This window comes from Hippichthys cyanospilos, chromosome 12 (assembly GCF_059441005.1).
Source record: "Hippichthys cyanospilos isolate Australia breed blue-spotted pipefish chromosome 12, RoL_Hcya_1.0, whole genome shotgun sequence".
Taxonomy (NCBI): Eukaryota; Metazoa; Chordata; class Actinopteri; order Syngnathiformes; family Syngnathidae; genus Hippichthys; species Hippichthys cyanospilos.
Window position 1 is genome coordinate 9734872 of NC_142380.1, and position 27629 is coordinate 9762500.

The 27629-nt window shown below is 40.1% G+C and overlaps 2 protein-coding genes across 7 annotated transcripts in view; both read right to left on the reverse strand.

Annotated features, from left to right (window-relative positions):
• LOC148414778 (receptor-type tyrosine-protein phosphatase S-like) overlaps positions 1-24492 on the reverse strand; it is a 92934-nt gene extending 68442 nt beyond the window's left edge. For 3 of the 6 annotated variants that reach the window (XM_088428614.1, XM_088428611.1, XM_088428616.1), the window contains exons 1-3: positions 24197-24492; positions 8040-8250; positions 1341-1489 (exon numbers count right to left, since the gene is read on the reverse strand). In XM_088428614.1, coding sequence (XP_088284740.1) covers positions 1341-1489; positions 8040-8181 — 291 coding nt within the window. In that variant the 5' untranslated portion in view covers positions 8182-8250; positions 24197-24492. Of the gene's footprint in view, positions 1-1340; positions 1490-8039; positions 8251-8940; positions 9068-24196 lie in introns of those variants that run through there. The other 3 variants (XM_088428615.1, XM_088428613.1, XM_088428612.1) reach the window with 2 other exon arrangements.
• A 2747-nt stretch (positions 24493-27239) lies between these two features.
• The window catches only part of fem1a (fem-1 homolog a), a 3360-nt gene continuing 2970 nt past the window's right edge, over positions 27240-27629 (reverse strand). Inside the window, exon 1 of the mRNA XM_088430355.1 lies at positions 27240-27629. This exon is cut by the window's right edge and continues 2970 nt beyond it. The gene's annotated coding sequence lies outside the window, so the exon portion shown is untranslated.

Below are 27629 nucleotides of genomic sequence, written 5' to 3' on the forward strand. Positions count from 1 at the left end.
TAACCCCACTTCCCAATGGCTCAGCCTAAACTGCCAGAGCACATAATGCTGAATAATGCCTTTGAGTGAATAGTAAAACTTTTAGCACATAATGATTTTAATAGCATCAATTAAATGTTTATGTTGGGATTGATCCACTGATTTTCACTTTATACATCTCACCTGCGCTCTGATAAAAATACAATGAGAATCATGTAAAAAAAAAAAAAAAAAAAAAAAACAGCAGTACATTACTTCTTGGGCTCTGACAGCATTCTGTGCTGGAAATAATACATGTTAAATAATAATCAAATTGAAGTGGATTAAAATGAACTATTTTAAGTAGCAAACTGAAATAATATACAGTGCTTTCAATCTATATGGGTTGCGGGGCTCAAAGTGATATTCTTTTGCAAGGCCCAAAATCCATGCTGGTTCCTTTGACAGTACATTCCATAAAAAGCCTGTAGATATAAACTAACATATTGTTGTAATGACCCTATTTGGCTACTATGATTAATTGTGTTCCTGTACGTTCATATACTTCTAATTTGTAGAAGAAGCAACAAAAAGATGCAATGAAGGTTTTAGATTAAAATTTCAAGACCCTGTACACTGAAATCAAATATTTTTTTTCAAATACAATATACATGCGTGAATATAATTACTGAGAGAGAGTTTAAAAAGGGGTCCATGAGGGTGTTTTAATAAAAAACAAATCATTTTGAAAATAATAATTACATGAATAATTTTTAATAATATGCCTTCTTGAGTTTATGCACATCACAGGCTTAGGTAAGAGGAACAAAGGGAATAAGAATTGAATATGGCGTATTTTTGGGGCTCAGGCTTTAGAAAGATGCTTGACCAACTAGTCTTGAGCATTCCAAGTTGTGGTGCATGGGATGCATTTGACGATTGAGCAGGGTGTGGTTCCGTGACATTGCTTGACATTCCCACAGCTTGTTAAGAGCAGAGGGAACCACTTGATTTTTCAAGATTTTGAAGCCTCTTTTCGTATACATGCCAAATTATTTTATGATAAACAATTTATAGTGGGCAGGGTTGTTACCAACTCCCTTCCATGTGGTGTATGAAATTTATAAGGCACATTTTTTTCATTTTACAGGGTTCTTTTATGTTTCATGTTTGGGAAACAGATGTCATTTTTTAACCTCCTTTAATTATACACTCTGAGAAGCATTGCAGTGATGTACTGTGAGTTAATGCTTCAGGGAAAACATGCTTCAGGACAATATGATCGAAACTAGAAGCAGGGGTGAAAAAAATATAAACTCGTGGTCAAAACCGTGCATGCCATGCAGCAAACATAAGATTTTGACATTGCCCACTGTGACAACCACCTCGATACGCTGAGAGTTGACTTTCTTGCCCTTCTTGTTCCAGTAGACGACCGGCTTGGGATTCCCGGTGGCCTGGCACACAAAAGAGGCCACACCCCCTGATACGCCAATCTGGTCTGTGGGAATCTTGGTAAACTTGGGCGCAGCTGAGAGGAGAAAAAAACAAAAACGTGAAAGTTGATCAGCAAGACTGATTACACAACAAACTCCCTGCTGACCAGTCCTAAATTTACACCGGTCAGTTTGCTGTGCGCTCGCTTGTGTTGAGCTAAATTCCTGGGTATCATCTGGAGGACATGCTGAAGGACTTCCTGTGGGTCATAAATAAAAGATTGGGTTGGGCTTTAGAGGGACGACGCTCGCTGTCCAAGTCGCTCTCTTGCACTGTGCTTCTTCTAGGCGAGTCAAGCCCTAAACTGCAGCGAGACGCTCTAATGCAAGCGTTAAGTGCACAATATATAAGCCTCTAATTGGTGTGTATTAATAACAGATGGGTCGATTTGTCGGCAGAAGCATCACCTTGAGGGGATTCATAACTTGTATATTCTGAATCTTTACCATTTCAGTCAGTCCATCAACATTAGCAGTAATTTGTTTTACCCCGAAGGGAGAATTTGAGGAGAATGATGTGGACTATTACGCTTTGTGTTGGAGCGAAGGATTAGAAAAGTGCTGCGATTGCCCTCTGCACAAAAACAGCAATTTTCCAAACCGGCCATTGAGGCAGTATTACTGAACCTACATTTTTCCTAGCGAGTGAGTCAGATCAATCAAAGAGCCAACATGCACCCACCCCTTGCTATCTGTCTGTGGCCTGTTGCCATGGTGGCCAGTTTAACTCCTCGTCAGCTACAGAATCGCTGCGATCCATCAGGGTGAAAGCAGGATGACCCTTACCATGGCAACCTGAATCCCTCCTCCCACTCCCCTAAGTCTGGGCGGCTAAGGTCCTGCTGTGTTGACTCACTCCTGATTTTCTGAAGACAGAATAGGAGCCGGGAAAAAAAAAAAAAGAAGCCTATCAAATAATCACTTGCAAATTCTAAACCACTGTTTGCACATTTTCACATCTCAGAAGCTGAATCAGGCATAGTTTGATTACAGTGACTATAAACAGTGAAAAAGCCCCTAATAAAATAACAAGTTCTCTAAGATGTGAGGTTGTCAGACATTATCTACACCTAGCGTTATAAAATGATTGTGATTCCGGTTACATTATCCACAATGCTTAGCGATCAATTCCATTTCAAGGTCCATCCAGATCTACACCTGTATTCTAAAGCTACCAAAAAATACACCGGTGTTGGAAAAGATCCAGGACTAGTGTCAGAAGAGGCAGAATCCAAATCCAAACTACAGGTTTTCTACTTTAAGTGTGAAAAAATAGGTGCAAATAATCCCCTGCTTCAGCTGTTGCCATGAAAATTATGCAGTGGTAACAGCAGATCATTGAGTAAATAGATAAATACATAAATAAATAAATAAAACTCCCGCGATGAATAAATAATCAAATAAATAAAAAATTCTGCCGGAGTTTGAAATGTCTGAATGTATATGAATGCACCTTATGTCTCATGTACACTGCAAGATGTCGGGGACTTGTCTCATATCTGGCTTTGCTGGTGTAATTTACTTGCCTTTTTTTTTTTGGGGGGGGGGGGTCAATAGGGTGTATATCGTCATGGAGAAAATGTTAAATTCTTGAGCCGTGTGAATTTACATCTAGTTGAAAATCATTCCCAAAGTGAATTGAATGAGCTGAATGATGAGCTAACGATAGATAAGCAAATCATAAGGGACATTTGGCTTCATTTGGAATGAATGGAAAATATTAGGTTGAGAATGTTGAATTTTGGGAAAACTGAAGGTTTGTAATGACTAAAGTACGAGCTGTGATTATTTGGTATATACATTTAAATTGGAATTATGTGAATCAGTTAATTTATGTGGGAGGGTATATCAAAAAAAGGAGGATCGAATATAAAATAGGAATAACATATGTGCAAAGGCTTTCCTCCCTTGAACAATTTATTTTGGTTTGAATAAATGTGTGCATTCTAAAATTGGTAGATTAGTGTGCTTTAGTTGCATAGCCCTCAGGCTTTTTGGGTAGGAGTCCTATTCTTCCTAGCAAAAGCTTTCAAAAGCGGTCAGCTCGTGAGAGCCTATCCTGTGCACAGCAATCTTTAGATTACACCACAGATTGTCAATTGGACTGAAGCATTGCTAGAGGATTCCAAAAAAAAATTATCATTTGAATTCTCACTGGCTTTCAATGATACATTCGAAGGTTTTAGGGGAAAAATTGGCTGTGGGAATGCATTCGGAAGTGTTTGTAAACATCACCCCACCCTTTCTAAAGCCCCAGTTCCAGTTCAAGAAAAATAAGCCCAAAGCAAAATACTCCCACCATCATATTTCTCTGTGGGTGTGGCGTTCCTCTGGTGATGCGCAATGTTGTTTTGGCGCCAAACATAGAAATTGTGGCCAGAAATTCTACCCTCCCGTCATCAGACCACAACACATTTCCTGGCTTGAATATGAGACACATGAATTAGGTTATTTATGTAAAATTTGGCAATGTTTTGAATGAATTCTAAAATATGTTTATCATCACAGGGATGTCCTATGAAGAAATAAATAAAACAAATCTTGAATGTCAGAAATAAAGTGTTCTCATTTAATGCTGAGCCACAATCCTCCACAGGATGATACATAAAGCTGGAGTTGGCACAGCGCATTCAATGAGAACAAATTCATGTCCCAAGAGCACTGTATATCTGGCCTACTAAACTCAAAGAGAGGCTCAGGGACTTTGGGAGTGGTGAGTCCCTAAAACCTGTGAATGTACAAAGTAAGAAAAAAAAAAAAAAGGTAACCTTGGACTGCCTTGTTCCTGTGACAGGATTATGCCTAAATTTCATATGCCTTGTTGAGCTCTAACATGATCTCACTGGCTTTATGTACAGTCCAGAATGTTTTCTGTACTCTCTTAAATGCGCTTCAACGCCAATCCTCTTGCAAAACCGACCCCGCTGGCAATGTTACCACTTAAGCCTCTTCTTAAAGCCAGGGAAAAGCCCTGCAAGGCACTGACTTTGGCTGGATTTGCACGGAACAAAAACTTGTTATGGCTGCACGGTTGCGGGAAGCTGCCCGGAAAATAGGGGACTAATGAGGGGATCTTTCTCTTAATAAAAGCTTTCACTTGTTTTCACCAGAGCAGCCGAGTCGACTAATCTTCAACCAATTGCCTGCCTTTATAAACCTTTTTAAACCTGTAATTGTCAAAGTGACTGATTGAGGCTGTGCTCATGTGACAGGTGTAAAAAAGCAATCAACGTTGGAACGAATGGAGGTCTGTGTGCTACAGGTTAGAATGTGACGCTCACTTTAAAGTGGTAAATGAAAATTAGATGCTTCTGCTTTGAAAGACATATATAGGCCAGGAAGAGCTGCTGTTACAAATTGCATTTGGCTCTTATGGAGAAATATGACTGATGTCAAGCAGCTGTGGTCTGACAAGCTTTTAAGTCACGTTCACTAATGCATTTCTTCCCATTTGTATGTTTTGACAAATGTCAGTTTCATCTCAATTTAAACATACTGTACATAATAAGCGATCCCTCCACATAGACATGATCGAGACAGTTTTGCATGTTTTACATTTCACAGAATTGCTGTCATTTGCAAAATAATATTTACGTGATGAAATTCAATGTTAAATCAGTTTTGAAGTTGTATACATTTCCTGTACATTGATCCGCGGTGAGCTGTTCAAAAGACTCCATTTGTTTGTGAACGCATGAATGAACAGGACCAGTTTCTTCAAAGTAAGAGAAAGTTGATTGGAACAGAGGAAATCACCTTTATTTCTTAACTGTGTAATAGTGACTCCTTTGCAAAATTTCACACAATATGCCTTTATTTTGTTAAGTTGTGTATGAATGTGCATTGTCATTGACAGTTTTCTGTCAGATGAGCGCAAAAAAACCATAATCCATCTCATGAAAAAAATATATTTGCCTTAGGCTGCAATATTGGCAAGTGAAAATGTTCTAACAGGAGATCTCTAAAGCAAAATCATCTTGTTTATTTTTTCATCTGAGGGGGTGGCCATTTTTGCTACCTGTTCTCAACTGAAAATGACATCCCAGGGCTCAGGTAATAACCAATCACATTTCAGCTTGGGATCACCATGATCAAACTTGAACCGTAATTGGTTGTTACCAGAGCCCTGAGAAACTATGATGTAATTTCAGTCAACAGCAAGTGACAAAATGGCCACCTCCTGAGACAGACAAAAACACATTTTTAATCAGAATGCCATGTTTAGACCTGTGGGGGTGCATCATTATTGTGCAATTTTTCTTGTGCTTGCAACAATTTCATATTAAACTTTGAGTGGTGGAAAATAAATGGGTGTTGTAAGTGTTATTTTTATCTATTACACTAACAGACCATAAAAAAAGGTCATTTAACCCCAGTGAGAAATGCTCTTATTTACATTCTTTCTTATAAAATTCCGCTATGTTCTATCTTGTTAGTCTAAAGAGGGGTTTCAACGAAACGAGGCAATAATATTAAAAAAAAGTTCACCATTGTGAGAAGCTCAATATTTATATTCTTAGATTTACATACTGTAGAAGTCACGGATATGGCAGCGAAAATAGAACGGCCTCAAATTAGTAACACGATTTCAAAAAGAACATTACAAAAACAACAATACCTTACAGAGAAATTCAATTTGCATTTTTAGTTTTGCGAGTGCGTCCAGTGCATTCCAGTGTGTATGAGTGTGTGTTTTGACCACCGAGGCAAGAAATCTGTGCAAATGTTGTCATCAAAAGGATGATGAGAAACATGCTGATGGGACCTCCCGGCTTATCAAAACACATTAACAAGCAGCAGTCCAGTTCCAATGTGCTCACAAGGCTGCTTTCGCTCTTCTATATCACACTCGCGCAAACACTTTTGTATAGACGCGCAAAGATGGGCATGTCAAATCCTGCACATGTACCCCATATATTCACACTATGGTACAATACATTCACACCTGATTATACAACAGCTGGCATTCAGCCGAAGAAGTGAGTTACCCACGAATGGTTGCTTATGGTTGAAAGGTTGTCTCGGAAGGTAACAAGGCGGCGAGGCATCAACAAATGCTCAAATCTGATTGACGGATTACTTTTAATGTCAACGCGCTCTCTCTCCAGATATGTTGTCTAGTTCCTGAAAAATACTCCCAGCTATCACAGATGTTTTGTTGCTATGGCAACCAAATAATGTAGGACAGCCTGTTCTCATAAGAATTTAGGAAGGTTTCAGGCAAACTAGACGGACTCTAATGAATATAAACAGATATACAGTATCACGCAAAAGTCTTTAGGACTTAGCGCATGTTTCTCAACTATTTGTTGGTTATTTTGGTTGCTACAATTTATAGCCTGCAGTTCTGCAACTTTTCATGTCAGTATTTTTTTTAGCTCTTTTGTCTATTAATAATGTCTTTTCTATTGAGATCCTTTCCGTGCTCATGCATTTTTAATCCCAGTGCCAGAATGCATAAGAAATCGGTTTACTTTATTTCACCAAATTTCTACCCTCCACAGTGTAAAGATACACATTATCTAATGTCAGCATTATTTTGAAGTGGTGATAGTTGAAAATTTTACTGTATTAGGGTTTATGACCTGAAGTGACTTTCAGTACAATGCTCTGAATATTCAAGCTAAAAGTTTTTAGTTTCTAGACCTCTTAATGTGTCGGGGGCCATTTGAACTTGATGGCGATTTCAAACTTTTGACTGGTACTGTATGAGAAAAGTGGAAAAAATATTCAAGCATATGGTTTAGAGCAGTTATTAACCATTTATACGGTATGTATGATTTGAATGACACTCATCTTTTTCAGCTCACAAAGACACCCAATAAATTATTTTGTTTTTATGTTTTTAAATAAGAAAAGCAGCATTAATACTAAAATGTAGTAACAAATCAAGATCGATTGTTTTTAGGCTGCTGCCAATTTGTGGCAGAAAAAAATCACTGCTTACTGATTTATCATCCAATTAAGATTAAAAATTAAGATTTCCTTTGAATAATAGGTCCACAGAATGACCTGATTTTGTTTGAAATAAATAATGATACCAGTGTTATTTGTATACAACCGATGTAAATGGTTAAAGCGAATAAAAGTAAAAAAAAAAAAAAAAAATGTCCATTTGGCCAAAACTTTTTGTTTGGTGTTGAAAGATCCTAAATTGCCTGATTTAATTGGCCAGTTGATTACCTCATTCACTTCCCAAAACGTTTTAGTAACAATTGTTTAACCAAGACTCCAGAAATCCAATACCAGGTATCTGTTTATAAATATTTTTAATTCTTCTGTGTTGGACTTGAGGAGGATCTAAAATAGATAGTCAATGAGTCTGGGCCCAGGTAAGATATATTGCAGATAAATCTATCTATTTTACAAAGTGTAATTACTGTACATATGCTATAGTTTTTGTGTATCGGAAATGTGCCCTCAATGGATTTGGCCTTCTCACTAAATGTGTCTGTGTGATGATCTCTTTGTGAATATTCTCATTTAGTATTTGTGGACACCCTGTTCAATAACCAGTACTATGAAAGAGCAAATATATGCTTAAATTAAAAAAAAAGGCAAGGTAAAATCCAGTCAACTACCAACCTGGTACTGCAGAAAGGTTGTTCACTTTAATTAGCAGAATGATGAGATGCAGTAGGAGACACAGGGGGGAGGTCCTGCGGCGGAGCCCAGGGCTCTGCCTCCTGGACTGGGCAAGTGCTCCACCTATGCTGCACAGATGCATGGTCCCGCTGTAGGCCACTTTGAGATGTCTAAAATGTGGTTGGGGCTTCACTCAGCAGGGGTAGGCACTCTGCAGACATATACACACACGCACACACACAGATACAGGAAGGTCAGCCAAAATGGATGAAAACACAGTCGCCACATCTCTGATTCATCGCTGAAATGTCAGTGCACTGCGAGGGGAAGAGGGGACTCATCCAAAAATTCAAAGCGAGGTAGGAGAAAACCTCTTCGTGAAGAAAAATTAAAGGCAAATTCATGCTAATGCAGGATTAAGTCTTTTGATTTAGCCAGAGCACTTCTAAGTGGGATTATGGGCTCATGTGGGCCAGCCCTGACTCAACTAATACCAGAACAATAGCGCCACTGTGCACCAACTAAGACAAGAAACAGGCTGAAATTGTTATTTTGCCACACCGCTTCAGTGTTAATGAGCCTCTGCGCTAGCGAACCATGAAATAAGCTGCAGTGATACATTTTTAAGTTGCTTTACTCTCCTCAAAACTCATAATAATTTAATATATCTTCAGCTCGGACTTAAGTAATTCGATTTCACTGTTATGGTGAAACATAAAGGAGTCAATTAATAATAGCGCTCGAGTGTGCCGCTGTAATGGAAAACATTTCATTGAGGGGTCAGAATGCGGCAAAACTGCAATAGCAGCATATACTTCAAAGACTGCAGATTTAAAAAGGGGGGGCCGCATCGAACCCTCTCTTTGAAAAAGCCCGAGCAGAGTCACACATACGTACGTACGGGTTCGCATTAGTCAGCTCTGTGTTCTTGCAGGGAATTACACAGGCCCAGCAGAGGCTCACCATCCCTCAGTCAATAACTCTTCTGTCCTGTCCTTCTGTCCGTTTTCAAATCAGAACACAGGCGGGGGAGAAAGGAGCCCTTGTTAACCCGCAGCATTCCGCACATGAACTAAGCCAGGCACCAATATTTTGAGGGGAAATTTTGTCCCGAAAAATATATAACAATGTGAAAATTGGTAACTCTTGGAATGTCTCAAAAAGTACACTTGTGAGAGAACGTGTTTTTTAAATGGTGGAAGGGTTGGAAATTGGTTAAAAAATTGCGACATGCTCGCGGCAGAATTAGGGGGTGGATTGAGTCGAGGTAACCGTCCCCACTGAAGGCCACTACGCTAACTTGTATTGTCCGCCACCGCTAAGTGCCCGGAGCGTGACTTGGCATGTAGCCGCAAAAGACAGTCCATATTGTCATTGATGTATCAGCATGCACAGAAGCGACGCCTTTACCGTGTCATCCCCGCCGCGTGGGCGCTAATGGTGTGTCGAGATTACCGCTGACCCTTCCTCGCCTATTTTCCTAAACGAAAGAGGCATTTCTGGTACGTTACATATTCAAAGACTCCCCCGTCTACTTATCGAGCTAATGACCTGCTCCAACACATTACTGGCTGCCACTTCCTCCTCTAAAAATAGCCAATCTGGAAAAGCACGTCTGTCTATCTGATATACGGGCTCTATTTCGCTCACCGCTCCGTAGCTTCGGTCTTATCTCAGGCCGGTGTAATCGAGGTTGAATAGAAAAGCTTTCAACATGTCCGTTTTTCAATTGAACAATACGATAAGAAGAATCAGGGCTGGTTCAAGCTCCGGCGGCAGCACGTTAAGTAAATTCCCCTCTTAGGGAAACTCAATTTGCCGCTGTTAATCTAACTAGGGCTGCTGCTTGGTGTGCAGACACATGGCCTCGCCACCGTTAGACGCTGCTCATATATATTTCACTGTCTACTCTCTCTCTGCCGTTTTCCCGGTTTGCAGAGGCCTCACTATCGCACGGTGCCCTCAACCTAACCCTTCATATCTTTCTTGCGGTTTATCCAGCGTTCCCTGTTGTTTTTCACCTGCTGACAAAGCCCTCTCTCTTCCCCTTCCACTTTAGTCACTCACCCAGCCTCCTAAACCCTTAATCTTTCCCCCGTCTCACTTCTGCATTAGGTGCCGTATTCCTGAAATCTCCTCATCTCCCTTTGCCCGTCTCCTGTCTTCTTGTTAACCTCTTGTGATGCCATCCTCTGCGCGCCGCCCCTATTCAGCCCCCTCCGTCTTGCTGCGCGCACTCTAACCTTGCGCTCGCGGCCAAATCCTTTCTCCTGTGCACAGCTGCTCTGCATCGGCTCCTCCAGATGCTGCTGAGCCATTGACAGCATTCGAACAACAGGCTTTGGAGCGTCTTACAGCTGGGTTATTGGAGGGAGTTGGCCAAAGCAGACGCACTTAGCAGTGGCGTGCTGGTGGTTGGCGTAAACTCTCTGGGCATGTAGCAAGAAACGCAATGTTGTATAAGAAAACACGTATGGTCGTGTGGGAGCTGAGCTTGAAAGAGGAAGTCAACCCAAATATTCAAGCTCAAGTAACAAACAATCGCAACTCACCAGTTTTCGAACCACTGGTTGCCTGACATCCGTAATTATAAATTTGGTTAAGTATTGTTTTCAATTGCATCCTTGAAAAAACACCTTGCTCTCTTTGACAATGTTGGCGAATATTTTTGATTTCCCTGAAATGTACAGCAATCGTTTTTAAGATGTAAAGATTGAGCCTGATGCTAGTGATTTGTCGATGAATATACAGTGACCATGTTGTACTCAGGGTAAAAAAACACCTATGGTGAGCGTATATGCATTATAAGGCTGACATCACAACATGCTGTGCCCGATCATCTCTCAGCATCAAGCGAACACAATAGAAGGCGTTGGGGAGTTGGGGGGAGCCAGGGGAGGAGGGAAGCTTATTACCGTTTCAGCGTGACAACACAGATGGTCATCCAGACAGCTGGATAGATGAGGGATACATGTGCTATTTATTGCATGGAGCAGATAATGACACCGCAGCTCAGGTGGTGAAATGTACACTGGTTATTGTGCTCCATCAGACTGATGTAATAACATTGTTTAGCGTGGCCCTGCTCCCCCGGGAGACCCTGGAAGACATTTTCTCTTTTTTTTTTTTGGCCACCTCGCCCATTTACCCATGATGCCTTTCAGCACAAGAAGGTGCCGACAATAGCTACGTACTTGTCTCCATGACAACAAGTGACGGGCGCTAAAATGAAAAGCTCTTTCTGCAGCCCATTTCAAGCTACGTGAGAGACATTTTTATGTCAAGGGTCTGATTGCAGATAGCAAATGGGGAAAGAAAATACAAACATATTTAACACCAAGGCCTTTACAATGCACCACGAAACTTTATGACAGAATTCTAATTAATTCACAGTCACTTTTGTTCTGGCATGTTTACACCCCAGCCTGTGATCTAATACTGCTCACGATGCAGCTCCAAAATAACCTTGTTTTCAATTATTCATGGCATTGTGTGCCATTCTTTTGATAAGTTGGGAGGAAGGCTCTATTAGTCACACACTGGGAGCGGCTGGGACTAATATTACACCACGCTTCCTGTGACCCTGCAACCTCTAGGCGAGTGACACTTGCAAATTCATGCACACCCACTAGGCAATTTACACACACAAAATACACACCTACACACAAAACACACCCACAAAAAAATGTGCTTAAAACATAGCAGATGGCAAAGCATCATGGGGGAGATTGGCAGTCTCTCCCTGTCACACTTTTCTCTTTTAAACACAAACTTGAAGATACACACTCATATACACATGAACACACACATTGAGGATCAGAGGCGCAGGATGAAGTATGGCTTACTGCAGGCATGAGTTGCGTTACCCTGGTTACATTTTTAGGAGTGGGAAAAAAAAAATCTAAGACTCTCGAACAGAAAACACACCTGTCACTCAAAAATGGAGAAATCTTTGCCTTGAATATAAATGAATGTGGCAACCTCGGGTGCATTTCTGTCCCTCTTAATGCTTTAAAATGTTTACATTGGGGTGACAACTTGTTTAGATTAACCAGCAACAATATACTGTAAGTTACATGTTCATAACCAAATGAGCTCAAACAAGATAGCTGTATCAAATATTTCTTTTAAAGGATGATGCCCTGTGCTTGATTGGATTGTATTTTGGCTGCTCTGGGAAATGTCACTACATAAATTACATGGGGAGGCTGACTGGAAACAAAATGCAAACGATCAAGAGGATAGATTGCATCGTTATCCAGGACATGAATACGTTCATAAAACAAAGTCGATATATAAGACCAATATTTATGTTGTCGGTCTTCCAATTAAATATAGAAATAGAAGGGGGGTGGATTGAGGGGAAATGCTTGTTGTGGTCAATACAAGCATACAGTGGTGCCATGAGCTATAAGTGACATAGATGATATTCTAGACACAAGCCAACATTTGGTCAAAACGTTTGCTTAGACTTGTGAACAAACAAAGAGAGATCACCTTATGTTAGCAGTAACTTCAAATTATATATCGGTTTTGGCAGATGGTAATCAATTGAAGCTGCCAGTGTGACCGTCCACTGTTGGATACGTAGATGAGTCCACATGCACTCACACACTCACACACACACAAAAACACATGTGAAACCACATACAAACAAAAAAAGCTAAACATCTTAAATGGACTAACAGATTGCTTCTGTAATGTCGTGTTATAACTCTTCAAGCAAAAGAAGATTGAACACAGAGTGAAGCAACACATGTAAACCGACAAAAAAAAAAAAAAAAACAGGAAAAAGCCATCTATTTTCCTGATAGGGTGGGTAATTCTTATGGTAGACCATATTCCAGAACTATTCCGGATGTGTACAAAACGGCAATGCTGGGCAGGGATTTGTCCTTTTTAGAAAATGCTAGGAACCAAAAGATGTTGATGTCAAAGGAGTATTTTTTTTTCTTTTAATGACAGGAACTGGAAGAGAGCTCATCAGTTTAGCATGAAACCCTGAATGACAGAAAGTGAAAGTGTGATGTAATTGGAAGTCCAAATATGCTAAGAAGAGAGCTTATCGGTTTTGCACAAAATACAAAATGAGGGCAACTGGAAGCATGATTTCATAGGAAGTCCAAATATGTACAAGGCCCATACCAGAAGCAATGTCACACATCAGCTGAAGGTTGGGGCCCAAAGTGGGCTCATTTGTTGGCAAAAGGGGCGTGGCTTACACGGTCAAAAGATTAAAATCAATAATCATGCGATTTTGGTGAGAAATTTTCACTCTCTTATGCTGTACCAAAAACTAATACTACCATAAAATAGCCACTGAGAGTTGATATTAATTTTCATCAGCTTGACAGTGGTAGATGTCCCCTGTTTTAGCCACGCCCCAAAATCCAGACAACTGAGGTCTGAAAGAGGTTAACACTATACTATGTTGAATGAGCTCTCGTATAAAAGTGTATGTCGTATGTGTAATGTGCAATATGTGTACACATATGTTAAATAACATAATCAGTCATTTAAACAAAGGGAGACAGAAGAAGGTGCTAAAGAAGTTTTGATTTTGAGTTTGAACTGCAATTTTACCCTGGAGTGTTCTGTCCATGTTAAGTTGAAAATGCGTATGTTTGTGCTAAAACTGAGGGCATGTTCAGTCTGTTAAGGATAGGATGTTGCTGTAACCACACACACTTCAATGCACCATCTTTCTGCATAATTATCTGATGTTATGACCAGCGGGGTTATAGACCGGTGCGACTTATAATCCAAAATTTACGGCATGTGGCATTCGTACGTGTGTAGCTCATTGGAAAAAATCACAACAAAAACAAAATTTTCCTAGGCACATCCTGTATAGTGTTTAAGTTGTTCCAGCAAGTGTTTTTCTCAACGTTACCACTTAGTTTGCCATTAAGGCGAGACTAACTGGGCGGAAGATATTCAAAGTGACAAATTTATAGACGTACTCTGCTTCATTTGAGCTACATTAAAAGCTACATCACCTGCTTTTGGTGCTATCGTCTGCTTGGAGTGGTAATTGAAGATGCCATTAACCTTTCCCAATGCACAACATCAGCATGTCATTAAAATTACACAAAAGCACCAGGATTGCTTAGGACCATTTTAGCTGCCGGATCCTCATAAAAAATGCCGTGGATGGCCTTCAGCTGTTGCTCATCACAATTTCATAGTTAGGACAACACAAGAAATTGATGATGAGGCGTAAAAGGAGGGACAGAGAGGAGCCTGACTAAACTTCTCTCCATGAAATGCGACATAAAATACTCTGCAAAGCTGCTTCAGAGCAACAACAGGGCAATAAACAGCCACTCCTTTTTTTGGGCCTCCAAGGTCAAAATCCAACACTGCATCCTATAATGGAGCTGGGCCATTCCACTAAGCAAAAAAAACAAAAAACAAAAATGTATTACCAAAATGGCTAAAAGTGCATGGCGAGAAGATTATACCAGAGGATCAGAGGAGGGGAAACACTCGGCAAGTGTTTGTGGGAACGAGCTGCTATCTTCACACAAGCAAGAGTGTGTGGGAATAAGTCAGACACACTCCATTTAATAATTGAATAGGATAACATCTAATTGAGATACATTCTAATTAGATTGCATTAGTAGCAGTCTTTTTTACTCCTACCTTTTGAATTCATCCAACCATTTATTCCATCAGTTTAATTGTTTTGCATATTTTTGACACAAAAAGTGTCAAAAGATTGTCAAATATTGAGCTTGGTAAAATGTTGAATTTTCGTTCTCTAAACCAATTAAGGGGCATTTTTGTAGATTTCATCTCTGCCTGAACCCAACAAGGACACCTGATGATTCATGCATGTCAGAATTATTCACTCAGTTGTAACAGAAACCCAAGGACAGTCAGTTTCTGTATTCCGTAGCATATTCTTTAAAATTTCTGTCATAGATGATTGCTCATTCTCTGTTAGTTTCTTTTCAGACAAACCATTGCTGTGGAGGCAGCCACTCATTTTGTAGTCTGACGGTTGAGTCCTTGTCAACTGGCAGGCCTATTAGCATTTCTAAGGCCTGCATAATACACTAATGCCAGCGACTTGATGTACATACTGATCATACTGATTTCTGCATGACAGTAGTTATACATTTTTATGCTCGTTAAAGATCCATCATCTATCAATCAGTCCATTCACTAATCCAAATTCCTATGATTTCAACCTCTCAAATGTGAATACAGTACTTCCTAGTTTACTTTGTCTATGAAAGCAGATCAATTGTAGCAAGAAATTCACTGAAATCAGCATGGTAGTCTAATAAGAAAACCGATCAACATTTTTGCCTATGATCTATTCTGAAATGTTCTTTTCTCACATCTTACCCCAGTCATTTGGAAGACCTAAAGAAGGCCACGTTCCAATTTGATATATGAAAATCCGCTGAAGCCTACCAAAACCTCAACACGTGAGCTGAATAATTCCTAAATATAGTTTTCATAGCTCAACTCAATAAGTGCATGTGAACCTGGCAAGACAAAAATTCTAAGTCTTGATTCACTGACTTGTTTGGTCTGGAACATGACTGTAAATCGTCAAAATGTTGATCACTGATTAATACAATGTGTGAATTTGTCTTTGCAAAGTCTGCAATTTTTTTTGCTTTTTCCATTGAGCCATCAAGCACTTTTAAAGTGAAACAACATAAACGTCCATCTTTGGCTGTCTTTGCACTGGAGACTCCGCGACTCCTTGTCTGTGCGGTGACCAGCCATGATGCATTCAATTGCAAATCGTAAAAACGCGTAACTATGTATTCAAAGGATTTCGTTGTTTCGATAGCTGTAAAAGGGACGACGGAAGAGGCAGAGTCAGAAGGTGGCCCCATCGCAGCTAGACTTTTTCAGGTGATTTTGTTGTCTCCATTTTTCGGTAGAATGAATAGTTAAAGATCCATTGTGAAAACACCACCTACACACGCAGACACACAAGACAAACACCTCCAACCAAGGCACACAGAAGCCAATTAGTAAGCTCCTCCAGGAGTAAGGCTCCCTGACAACACGGAACACTACCATCTCCCAGGATCCTCATTGTCATCGTGAACCCTCCCATACCATCATCATACCCTAACTGCACTTCTTTAACAAGATATGCAAGACGCCTTATTTATTTAAGCGAAGAAGATGATTTGTTGGAATGATCATCATAGGCTGATAACCATAGCCTGAAGAAATGCGCTCATGAATTCACTAATTGGGTTATCGTTCCAAAAGAATCCATGTTGGACGGCATTAATGTGAGCTGACTTGCAGAGATTGGGAAAAAGAATGTTATTTTTTGCCATCATGTAAAAATAGACAGGCACCTGGCACAAAAAGTGGAGATAAAATGAAATCATACAGTATACCACACTGTGCTGACAATTACTTTTTACCTCCTGTGGTGCAATCTAGAAGCAATTATTTATTCATTCTCAGTTTATGTACAAGATCCGCAGCCCAATAAGAGCAAGCTTATTCATTTTCTGTAGATGTTTTGTTTGGCAGGATTCAATCCTCTCCCGTGTATTTGCGCTACCATGGTCCTACCTGACTGACTTTGTCACATGACCTACTGCCCAGCGGGAGCTCATTATCGCACAGTGTCAACGCTGCCGAGATCATCTATGGAACTTTACATTATGGTATTTGCTTAAGGTTAAGATGGCGCAGAGACAGAAGCCGACAGCATTACTGATGCGTGATTTTCATTTCGGTGAGCCAAGCGTATGCTATGGCACGAATTCTGCTTAAATGCCCCACACGAAGCCGGCCTTGCTGTATTGTCGCTAACCAGCCATTGCCCGGCTTCCCGATGGAGATTAGATTTGTGACGGCAGATGAATTTCTCCTTGAGGAACCATCAAGTGGTGAATCGAATCAAAAACTGGAGTAATGGGCTAGAAAAAATGTGTTTGTCCTCTGTCCCGCCCAGATTGGACAGAAATGTGTTCTGGTGAGTGAAATGCATGCCAAAGGGAACAGATTTCTGCTCGGATGCTTTCCACCAAGTATCATTATTCGCAGGCTCTTTCAAATACGTTCGTGTTCAGTTTGACATTTGTGGAGATAATACAGATTAAAAAAAAAAAAAAACCCAGCAAGTTCATGTCAGTCACTGTAAAATATGATTGACATAAAGAGAATGTCGGTGATGCTGGTATAATGACAAGCATCTTTTTAATTTCTTTTTTACCTAGCTTTTATTTAAGCAGGTAGGAAGAACAGATTCTCATTTATTTTTTTACTGCCAGAGATGTTTCACGAGTGATGGAAAAAACAGCCAATTACAGCAAAGTCATACCACACAGGAAGTAATAGCGCAAAACAGAACAATACAAGCCATTATTGGAATGACTTTAAATCCCATTGGGATGCTTTGTGTGGCCCTACAATTGGACATTTCCAAGGTCCCCACAACATTAACACGCATTGTAACGCCTCACCACTGTCTAACTACTGTCCTGAAATTTTAATAGACATACACACAATTATGTTGGTCTGGGCACACACTGATTGAACTGGACAATCATATAAAAAAAAAGAAAACAAAAACTATGGTTGGCAATTCCCTGCACACTAGCTGAATGAGCCTCGCAAGTACAACCAACTCACTCCAAAACATAAAAAAAGGTAGTGACTCCCTGTATTATTTTTTTTTAAAGAACCACGAACAACAATTTGCAGCAATTGCCAAGGGAAGAGTAAGTGGGTTGCCTTGGCAGCTGTAGTTATATTATCACACAGTAAAATAAAATGACTGAAATTGTGCCTTTTGGCATATATGTGTGTATATATGTGTGTATATATATATATATATATATATATATATATATATATATATATATATATATATATATATATATATATATATATATATATATATATATATATATACATATATATATATATATATATATATATATATATATATATATATATATATATATATATATATTTGGGTTCAATGTCGGTAAAAGGGTGTAGCTTTTTTTTCCAAAGGCAAATGTTTGCAACTCTTTTATTTTGATTAAAAACAAATATCATATTTCTGGAACATACTAAATTTTCCTTGGTGTAATTAGTGTGATTGGGTGCATGCATGGTTGTTTTTTTCTGTTTGCCCTGCAATTGGCGGGCAACCAGTTCAGGGTAGATTGGACTCCCGGCAAAATGAAATTATGAACGAAATCATTTACTTTCAACCGAGGTTTCCCAAAAGGTTCTTGAGGGCTATAGCAGATATCCAATTAAGATGCTGGTGCTCTAACTTCACATGTCAACATACTACACTTCAAAGTCAATTTTGCCAGATCTTGGAGCAAGTTCTGATGAGGCATTTTGTCTTGTCTTGTGTCAGCCATCTTGTCAGTCAATCCTAATGGCCTCTGTCAGTCGGGGATGTAACTGTCAAACTGAGTCAATGGCCTCACGTCTTCCCCCTATTACTGAATAATGACCTCTGATTATCCACACATTAAGCCCTGTTCTAAACACGAGCGTGTCAACAGCAAAGTTTGACCTCAACTTAGAAAAGTTAATCTCAATGTAGAAGGCAACACCAACAAGGAGCCATCACGGCATCCTCTTTTGCATATGGGAAAAAAGCAAGGTGGCGAAACGGGGCGATGAAGATGTCTTCAGATGTGTCAACTGTGATAAAAGAGTGACTGAAGACAAGAGACAAGTGGACAGGAGAGGAAGAGAGGAGAGGTCGCGAAAGACTGTGCATAATTCATCCCTGCTGACACATCACTAACCTGTGATTCATCTGAAGAAGGGCATCAAGTCAAGTCACCATCCCGACATCTCCTAGCCTTCACTCTCATGCACACAAGCACACGTGTACCTGCACACACGCAACTGTAATAGCAAACAGCCACCTGCTTTAAAAATGGATGTGCGTGTGTCTGGAGACCTTCAGCAAGGTCTCACACTTGGGCAACTGCTTTGGCTATACACCCACTGACCTCAACAATAAAGACACACCAGCAGAGGTTGACACGGAGCTGGCTCAAAAATGGATGACGTTAGAGTCATTTTAATATTGCCAAATTGAAATCCTTTGTTTCGAAGAAAATACGGACCATTCATCTTTCAACGGTGCGCATTGTCGACTAAGCCCTTATTTTCATACACTTTGAGGAAGTATGCATGCATGACAGAAATCATCGATGCGTAACGTAACAAGCTTCACTTCGCACACATGCATACCTACTTAAATTTTATCCATGACACCAGAGCCTGAGTTGAACATTTTTTTGTTTGTTTTTTTGAAAAGTGGCTCCAAGATCTGCCGTGCCTTGAAGCCCACTTAAAGTGGTCCTCAGCTAGCAGGCTAAACAGGTGCATTTGATCTGGAGGTGAAAAAAATTTTCAGTCATCGTTTATGAGACAAGTATGAAAAGAGCATGTGAACGTAGAGCAAATCATTGCCAACAAACAAGCTATTCGCCCTCTTGCTAGGTGGCAAGACAAACTGCAGGAACAACACAATCTTTGTATAGTATTTTTTATGACACTCTGCATGCGCCTAAGCATGCACGTCCCATGGCTTCCTATTTGTTTACTGAGGCGGCTTGGACTGGCTATCAGGGCTGCGTAACACTCTTGCGAAGGCGTGAAGGAGATTGTTTACGTTGTCACTTTCCAGTGACAGAGAATTTAACTCTGACTTTCTTGGACTGACCAAACTGGCTCCCGAACGAACCGTACGAACCACAACTGATGGACTTATGAAACTTTTCAAGGACGCAGCCTTGAATAATGCAATGGTCGCTGTGGACACACAGACGGCGCGCTGTTAATGTGGGAGCGACAATGAGGTGGACCCTTTTTTAAAAGGTGCGTATCGAACACTATGTCCTGGTACTTATGTGAGTAATCCACAAAAAATTGTGAGTGTGTGTTGCTGATTCCACTGTGTTTCTTTGTACGTCACATAGCTCTTGTTTACTTTGAGCCAAATGTGTGATTCAGGACACCTTCAGTGATTTAGGAGACGAAATCACACTTTTTCCATGCTGAACTAATTTGCAGTTGTTCATCTGTCGTGTAAATGAAACAAACCGTGTTGACGGTAACACCCTGTACGTTATATGTTTGCCATGCCATAAATGCTTACCCTGTTTAATTACAGCCGCCACCCATGTCTACATCAGCGGTTTACGTGAGCTGAGCCGAGGTACTCATTTTGAATCAAGTAAATCTGTTTATTTATTTATGTACAGTGTAATAAAATATAATACCATGGAAATGTAAATTTGTCATTTGTTCCACACAACATAGCGCCACAGTTGTAATGAAACAATTTACTTTGTTTTGATTTATTTTGTCATATACTGCACTTTTTCTCAATTTCAACATGTAATATTATCAAATATTGTGTGTTAATATCAGTGGGTGCTAAAAACACTGTAGTTGTTCTGGGAAAAAATGGCAGTGATCAGTACATCCCTTGGCTGGCAAGTGGCAAATCACGCTTCTTGTTGGTCAGCTCTGATGAGGACAATTGCTATAGAAATCGAATGAATGATAATATTAATGATGATTGGAATTAAAATTGGTGTTTTCATCTTGTATTGTAATCGTATCTAGATTCAATTGTTGTCTTAACCTAGTTCTGATGGGGTGGATTGGATTGCAACATATTTTCCATTTTATGCTAAATTGATAATCAGCTGCAGTGTCATCATTTGGTAATCCATCAATTATGTCACAATTCGGATCTGCAAAATTAAGCATTTCAACAAATACATAATATCATTATAATAGATATGATACTCCATCAGATTTATTGTCGACAGATTTTCAGATTTTCCACTTATATCCAATTTCAGGTTGTGTCATGTAAAAACAAATGAAGTAAAAAAATGTATAGTTGATTATTATTTTCTCAATTTGTTCAAATGTATTTATGAATGTTTTGGGTGTCATGTCTTGATATAAATTTGTGTAGAATGTCCCAGTAAAAGTGAAGCGATAATGTTGCATGTCTCATCACATACAGTAATTCCATCCATCCGTTACTTAGTTACTTACTATAGGTCACAGGCTTGCTTGTGCCTATTCCAGCTGACTTGGGGTAGTAGCCAAGGGACACCCAGGACTGATTGCCAGCCAGGACACCCAGAGACAAACAACCATTCATGCACCCACTCACACCTTAACAAAATTTAGTATGTCCAATACACCTGCCATGCACGTTTTTGGAGTGTGGGAGGAAGCCAGAGTGCCCGGAGAGAATCCACGCGGGCTCGGGGAGAGCATGCAAACTTCACCCAGGAAGGCCGGAGCGAGCCGGATTTGAACTCGGGTCCCTGAACTGTGAGGCCATCCCTCACATACAGTGCTTTCCTAATGAAATTATCGATCAGCGCAATACTGCTCAGCTATGATGGGTTCATTGTAAATGCCACGAGCACTGTTTGCACAAAAAGCATGCTCTATACCTGCGAAGGTCAATTCATCTTGGGGCCTTGAAAACAACCAACGTCTTGTCTTCTTGTCATGCAGGTGACTCTGCTCTGCATCAAAGTTCCCTTGATGTTCTCCCTTCTTTCACACCAACACGTGCGCAAAGGTTACAGCAAAATGTAAGGACGGGCACCACGTTATGAGCCACAGGAAGAAAGCGAGCAATGCGATACTGTGAGAATGCGGGAATAAGACTTCAGTGAAGTCCTTTGACGAGCAACCAAAGCGGCTCCATTGGGAGTGTGTGTCATTTGGCATATTCAAGATTGGACGGCTTTTGCAGTGTAATATATGCTTGAGAGAGGCGGGAAACCATTGAGGCCCGCAGTTGAACCCTGTGAAATGCTATTTGAGGGAATTCATGCCATGAGTGATTTCATAGCGCTCCTTACAGAGCCTAAGTGAATCTCTTCGAGGCCGAGGATTTCTGAGCTCTTTGAGGAGACGAGGATGACTAAAGAATTCATTCACTTTCTGTACAATGACCTATTCCTGTCAAGGAAATGCAAAAATCTACATCTCAGTCCCTCTCATTAAGGTAAAGATGCTTGTCAGTGGGGTGGCGAGTGGGATAAACAAGCTAAAGAAGAGAATTCAAGCGTGAGGAATGACTGATTAAAATAATTAGGGATGTGGAAATGGTCTGGAACAATAACCAGCAAACACATCATGCCTCAGGGAAAATGTCCCATCTGCGTGTGTGTGTGTGTATCGGAAAAGACTGCCTAGGTTTCACCAAGACAGCGCAGTATTAGGAAGTACAGTTGCAAGGGAAAAATGGAACTGCCATTGTAGGGTAAACAATTTCGGCTTATTGCAAATGCCACCAGGTGGAGGACTGCACAAATACCCTGTGGCATTATGTAAAAAAAAAAAAAAAAATGCATAACTGAAATGATGCCCTGCAGACGTGGTAACAAAATAAACCCCCAAATAATACTGGTAAACAAGTATTACTTATAATTTTTTAAATCACTTTGTTTTCTAATGTAAGATAGGCCAAAAGGTTAAAACAAAAGCATAGATTTTTTTATCTTTTCAGTAGCTCAAGGCAATAGGTTTAGGCAATTTGGCGAAAACAAAAAAAGCAAGGAGAAATCATGCACTGCAGACAATAATAAAATCACGGGTCATTACGGGTAAACACTCTTTACGTATATATTTCTCTAAAGGATTGGTCTAATATAGGCAAAATGCTAAAGGAATAAATGTACCATTTCTTATGAATGAGAAAATAACACCCCAAACCAAACTTACTTAAAAGGACAGCGTGTAGAATTCAGTCACCAAAAGAGATGAACTAAGCTAAATTTCAATATTATGAAAAATACATTTTTAAATATTATCATACGTCTAATAATCGCTAACTATATTACAAAAGTCACACCTGCCTAACAGGCAATGGCTGTGCAGGAGTGTACGAGATGAACTTTGCAACGAGTAGCAGCAGAAGGCTTGCAAAATGTGGTTTTGGTGAGAAACCGTAGTGTGGGTGCTTCATACTCATTGCATTCTCTCAATTCATCACTAGATGACACTAAATTCTACACACTGTAATGTTCAAACATTTTGGTAAAATTGTAGGTAAAAAAATAACGCTAAAAATAACAAAAGTTGGGCTTTTTTGCACTTAGTAATGAGCAGTTCAATGCCCTTTGGTATTACGGAAAAAATGTTGAGAGGAAATCATGCACCATTGCTGGAATAATAAAACCATATTTATGACCACTAAACAACGTATTCTTATTTCATTTTTTGATCATATTAGTATAATGCAGGCCAAATGCTAAACAAAGCAAAACACCCCCAAAAATTCATATGCACATGAGCAGGTCAAGTAGCATTATAGACTTTTTATCATTTAACTTATGAGTAGTTTGAATATATTTGCAGAGGTTCAAGCATATTTGCAAATACATTCAAGCGAGTTTGCTGGTCAAAAATGTTCAGGCCATATTGGAAGTTCCACGCCTCTGTAAAAAAACAGGGTAAAAACGCTAAAAACAAGCAGGAGCAGTGTGCAAATGTGCCCGAGTAAATCAATGTATAATTAAACGACACTCAGGAACCTGCACGCATGTGTGTTATCAGAAAACCCAACTGTTTGTAATTATAGACATTGAGCATATACAACAGTATTATATATGCAGGTATTTTTTTTCTATGCATAGCCTGACAGCAGCAGATGCAGAAGCTAGTCTATTGTCTAGAAAACAGCCTGCTTAAATAAGTCTTTTCTCTTTGCCACCTGGTTCCACACACACACTCACCTACACACGTGCAAACACGCAAACACACACGCATACACACACGCATCTGCATTTCCCAATAAATTCAATCTCATTAAGTATATATTTCATGTTGGAAGACTCATAACTGGCCTTGTCTTGAAATTAGAGTGAATGATAAACAAAGGATGCTCCTGTGTGCATGGGTCTCTCTTTCAGCCCAGCCAACAATAAGCAAAGGACGATGTGAGGGGGTTGTGTGTGTGTGTGTGTGTGTGGGGGGGGGGGGGGGGGGGGGGGGGTGCGCTACAGCGCTGTTGTCACCCAGTTTGAACACAAGTCACAAGAAATGGGAATCGCTCCATCTTGAAACGACAGAAGCGATGAATAAGTAAATAAATAAACAATTGGAACTGATGGGTGGGATGTTGCGTGGATTACCTTGGGTGGAAGTGCACCGTCTCCTTCTGTGCCGTCTGCGAGATGCATAGGTGGATTTACAACTGTACGAAGCTTCCTCGGCTGTGGTGTAATCCGGTAGCAGCCCGGCTCCGCTCAAAAAAGGAGTCTCTTCCTTATAAAGGGGGATACATGTCACGCGGGGTCGCTGTCCCGCGGCTCCTTGACGCCTTTGAGGAGGTTAGAGGTTGTCGGTCGCTTGGTCGGTCGGGCGGCTTCAGGTGCTGAAGCTGGTTGATGTCATTGAGAGCCGCTGTCTTCTGCCTCAATGTCCTCCTCCTTTTCTCTCCTCCTCTCCCCCTCCCAGATCTTTCCTTCCTCTCTATCATGCACACGCCGAAGCTCTTCCCCCACCACCGTCCCTCCCCCCCGACGCATGACGTGATGCAGGAGAGGTCTCCTATAGCAACCGTATCCCCCCATCAGCAGCTATTACCCCCATTATCAGATAGCGCCCCCACCCCTCCCCCCCTCCAACACACAAGCACACACACAAGAGCGCTGACTGGTGGAATAGATCTGGTTATTTTTCTCACGTGGGGGCCAGAAATGAAGAAAAATATCAACAATCAGCTCCGACATAGAAAAACACGTCCATATAACCTTAGACGCGAATCGAGTACAATCAGTAATGGGATCTAATCCTGCCGTACACATATAGATAAGATTCATATTTACTGTCGTGTCTTGCATGTAGCAGAGCTGAATATACATGCACCCTCCCATGTTCGACTTTTACAAATAGGCTGAACCTTGCGATCCCAAGAAAGCCGTTAATAGAAGTACTTTCTGAATCTTGTTTTCTTTAATTGAAGGAAACCCTGATTAGGTATTAAGTTGTTTATTGTTTAAAAATGTTGGTACATAATTTATCCACTACAGTCCATTAGTAGCAAATACGGGTGTTTAAAACAAACCTCACATAGTTTGATCGTACAGCTGTTGTTCATTAAACTATCCTTAAAATAATAAGACAAGTTACATTAGGACCTTACCATCCATCCATCAATCACGGACATTATTACATAGCAGTATTTAATTCATTACAACATTACTATATAAAGGCGCCATGGAGATTGGGGTTTATGAGATATAGGTCTAACATTAAATTATAGTGTAAATCCATTTCTAGTCATTAAAAAGGCAATTAAGGCACGCTGTTGTTTATTATGGAACATGTAAGTCTTATCCATTTACACAGTCATTGGTGATAGCATTTAGGGTGTTAGCTTTCCAAAATGAGTTAATAAAAAGAAATGCAAAGGTTTTGGGGGGCATTTAACTTTCTTATCCTGAACGGATTTAACAACATCTAACACTAGATCACAAACAAAAACACCCGACCGCCCACCCCCCTCCCAAAAAAGAAAACTACAAAGACATGCTTGCGTGACACTTAGATGGGCTAAAGGCTTTGATCATTTAGCACAAAAAGCTTAAATTTCTACCTATGCAAACACAATAAATGACCGGTGATTCTTTGTCACTGTTCTCTTAAAATTCTTAATTTCAAAGAACGAATGTACATTGCTCACCGAATCTGGTGTACGGACGAGCCTTTTGTTCACAAGGCCGAAGTGGCCAACGCTTTGAATACTTTTGCTTTGTCTAGTGCGCCACTTAGCGGCCAGTTGCTGTTATAACATTTATAATACGCCAACAAAAGGCCTCCATCATTCATTGACAAATTAAATAAATGAATGACATAAGGTGCTATACCTAAATGGTGCATTGCATGTAATTCATAATTTATGCTGTGCAGATAATGTAGTTGATAGGACAACACTATTGTGGTCATCACAACATTTACATTTTATGGTGAACAACCACCTGAAGACAATAGGCTCACATCACTGACATGGACTCTGACTGGTAGTGGTACAAAACTTCAAAGTTATCTGAAAACCACTACTGGTGGCTAAACTAAAGACTATCAAAAGTAATGGCATAAATGATATTTTGCCTCTATGTCTTGCCATGTCAGTCGACCCTGCCAAGGGCCTTCGCAATCTGTAGTTTTGGCCCACGTAATGTATTCGGTAAAAATTGGTCTGTTTTATTAAAGGCAAAGTCAAGTCTAACAATTTCTTTACAAAAAGTTTTATGTGGCCACATGAATCTATATAAAGAATTCTGATAACCTAATATTTCATTAAGCAGCAAAATTGACCCTTTTTTTCCCCATCTAGGCCGAGGCCACTTGCTGTCGACTGAAAATGACATCACAGTTACCCAGGGATCAAATAATAATCAACATCAATTAAATATGTATTTTATGTGAACATTTCATGGTTTTGATGAACTTTGACTCTGACCTGCTCCGGATTGTATAATTGCTAGTTGCTAAAACAGTGAAGTGATGGTATTGAAAATTAAACACAGCAAACTTTCAATATGATATGATTAACAAACACTGCTAGCTAATTTTTTTAAAGTGTTCATTATTGGAATAAAAAAAAAAAAGGAAATTATTTTGCAAACAAAACATGTTTATCAAAACAAGGTTTTATAATTTAGGTTTGTATTTTCTGTCTGCTTCATGTCATTCATTTTCATGAGACCATTTACCTGGTACCGTACCTGTATTCATTTTTGGATCGGATGAGCTCACGACACGTTATCATTCCTTCCATGATGAGCACCATGGTTCCAGTCACCCCGTGACCTGCCTGACTGACACTGTCCCCATTTTCAGAGCAGATGCTAGGGCAAAAGAGCCCTAAAATTAGACAGGCGAGCATCCCGTCTCTACCGCTGCCTCGCAGCAGTGACGCTCAATACACTATTTATACTATGAGCACACGACTCGCAAAGATCGAGTTTCTGTTATTCTTTACATCGGTAAGCTGCGGTTTCTGCGAGATGGCCAAAGCTTGTCTTTTAATGATCCATGGAAAATCACTTTCTAATGCTCAGAGGAAAAGGAGCTGAGTATGGCGCAACATGTTTTAAGCCAATTCAAAGAGCAGAACAAGTGCCTTATGCACAATGATAAATAAATAAAGATGATTCCAATGCAGAGCTCTTGCTGTCACACTGAATTTTATTCAGGTGTTCTCTGACACACACATCATGTTCATACCAGTGAGAAAGGAGGCAGAAACAGTCCATAGCCTGAATGCAAGTCCATTTAGAGCATTTGAGTCCGCATTGAACCCGGTGGCGCTTCCAACCTAAACAAAGAGCAAACGTTACCGATACCAAAAGAAAAAAAGAGACTATTAAAAATAAGACTGCTGCGCAAGAGGCTATGATTCCAGAAGAAGCTATGGATTCCATTTGTGAGAATTGCATTGGTGGTTAAAGTACCAAATTTGTTGTTTGTGTGACAAGTGTCGTAGGAGCCACATGCAGGGTAGATGAAAAGCAAGTATGGATGTTAAGGCATTTCCAGGAGACATTTTGAATTGTAAGC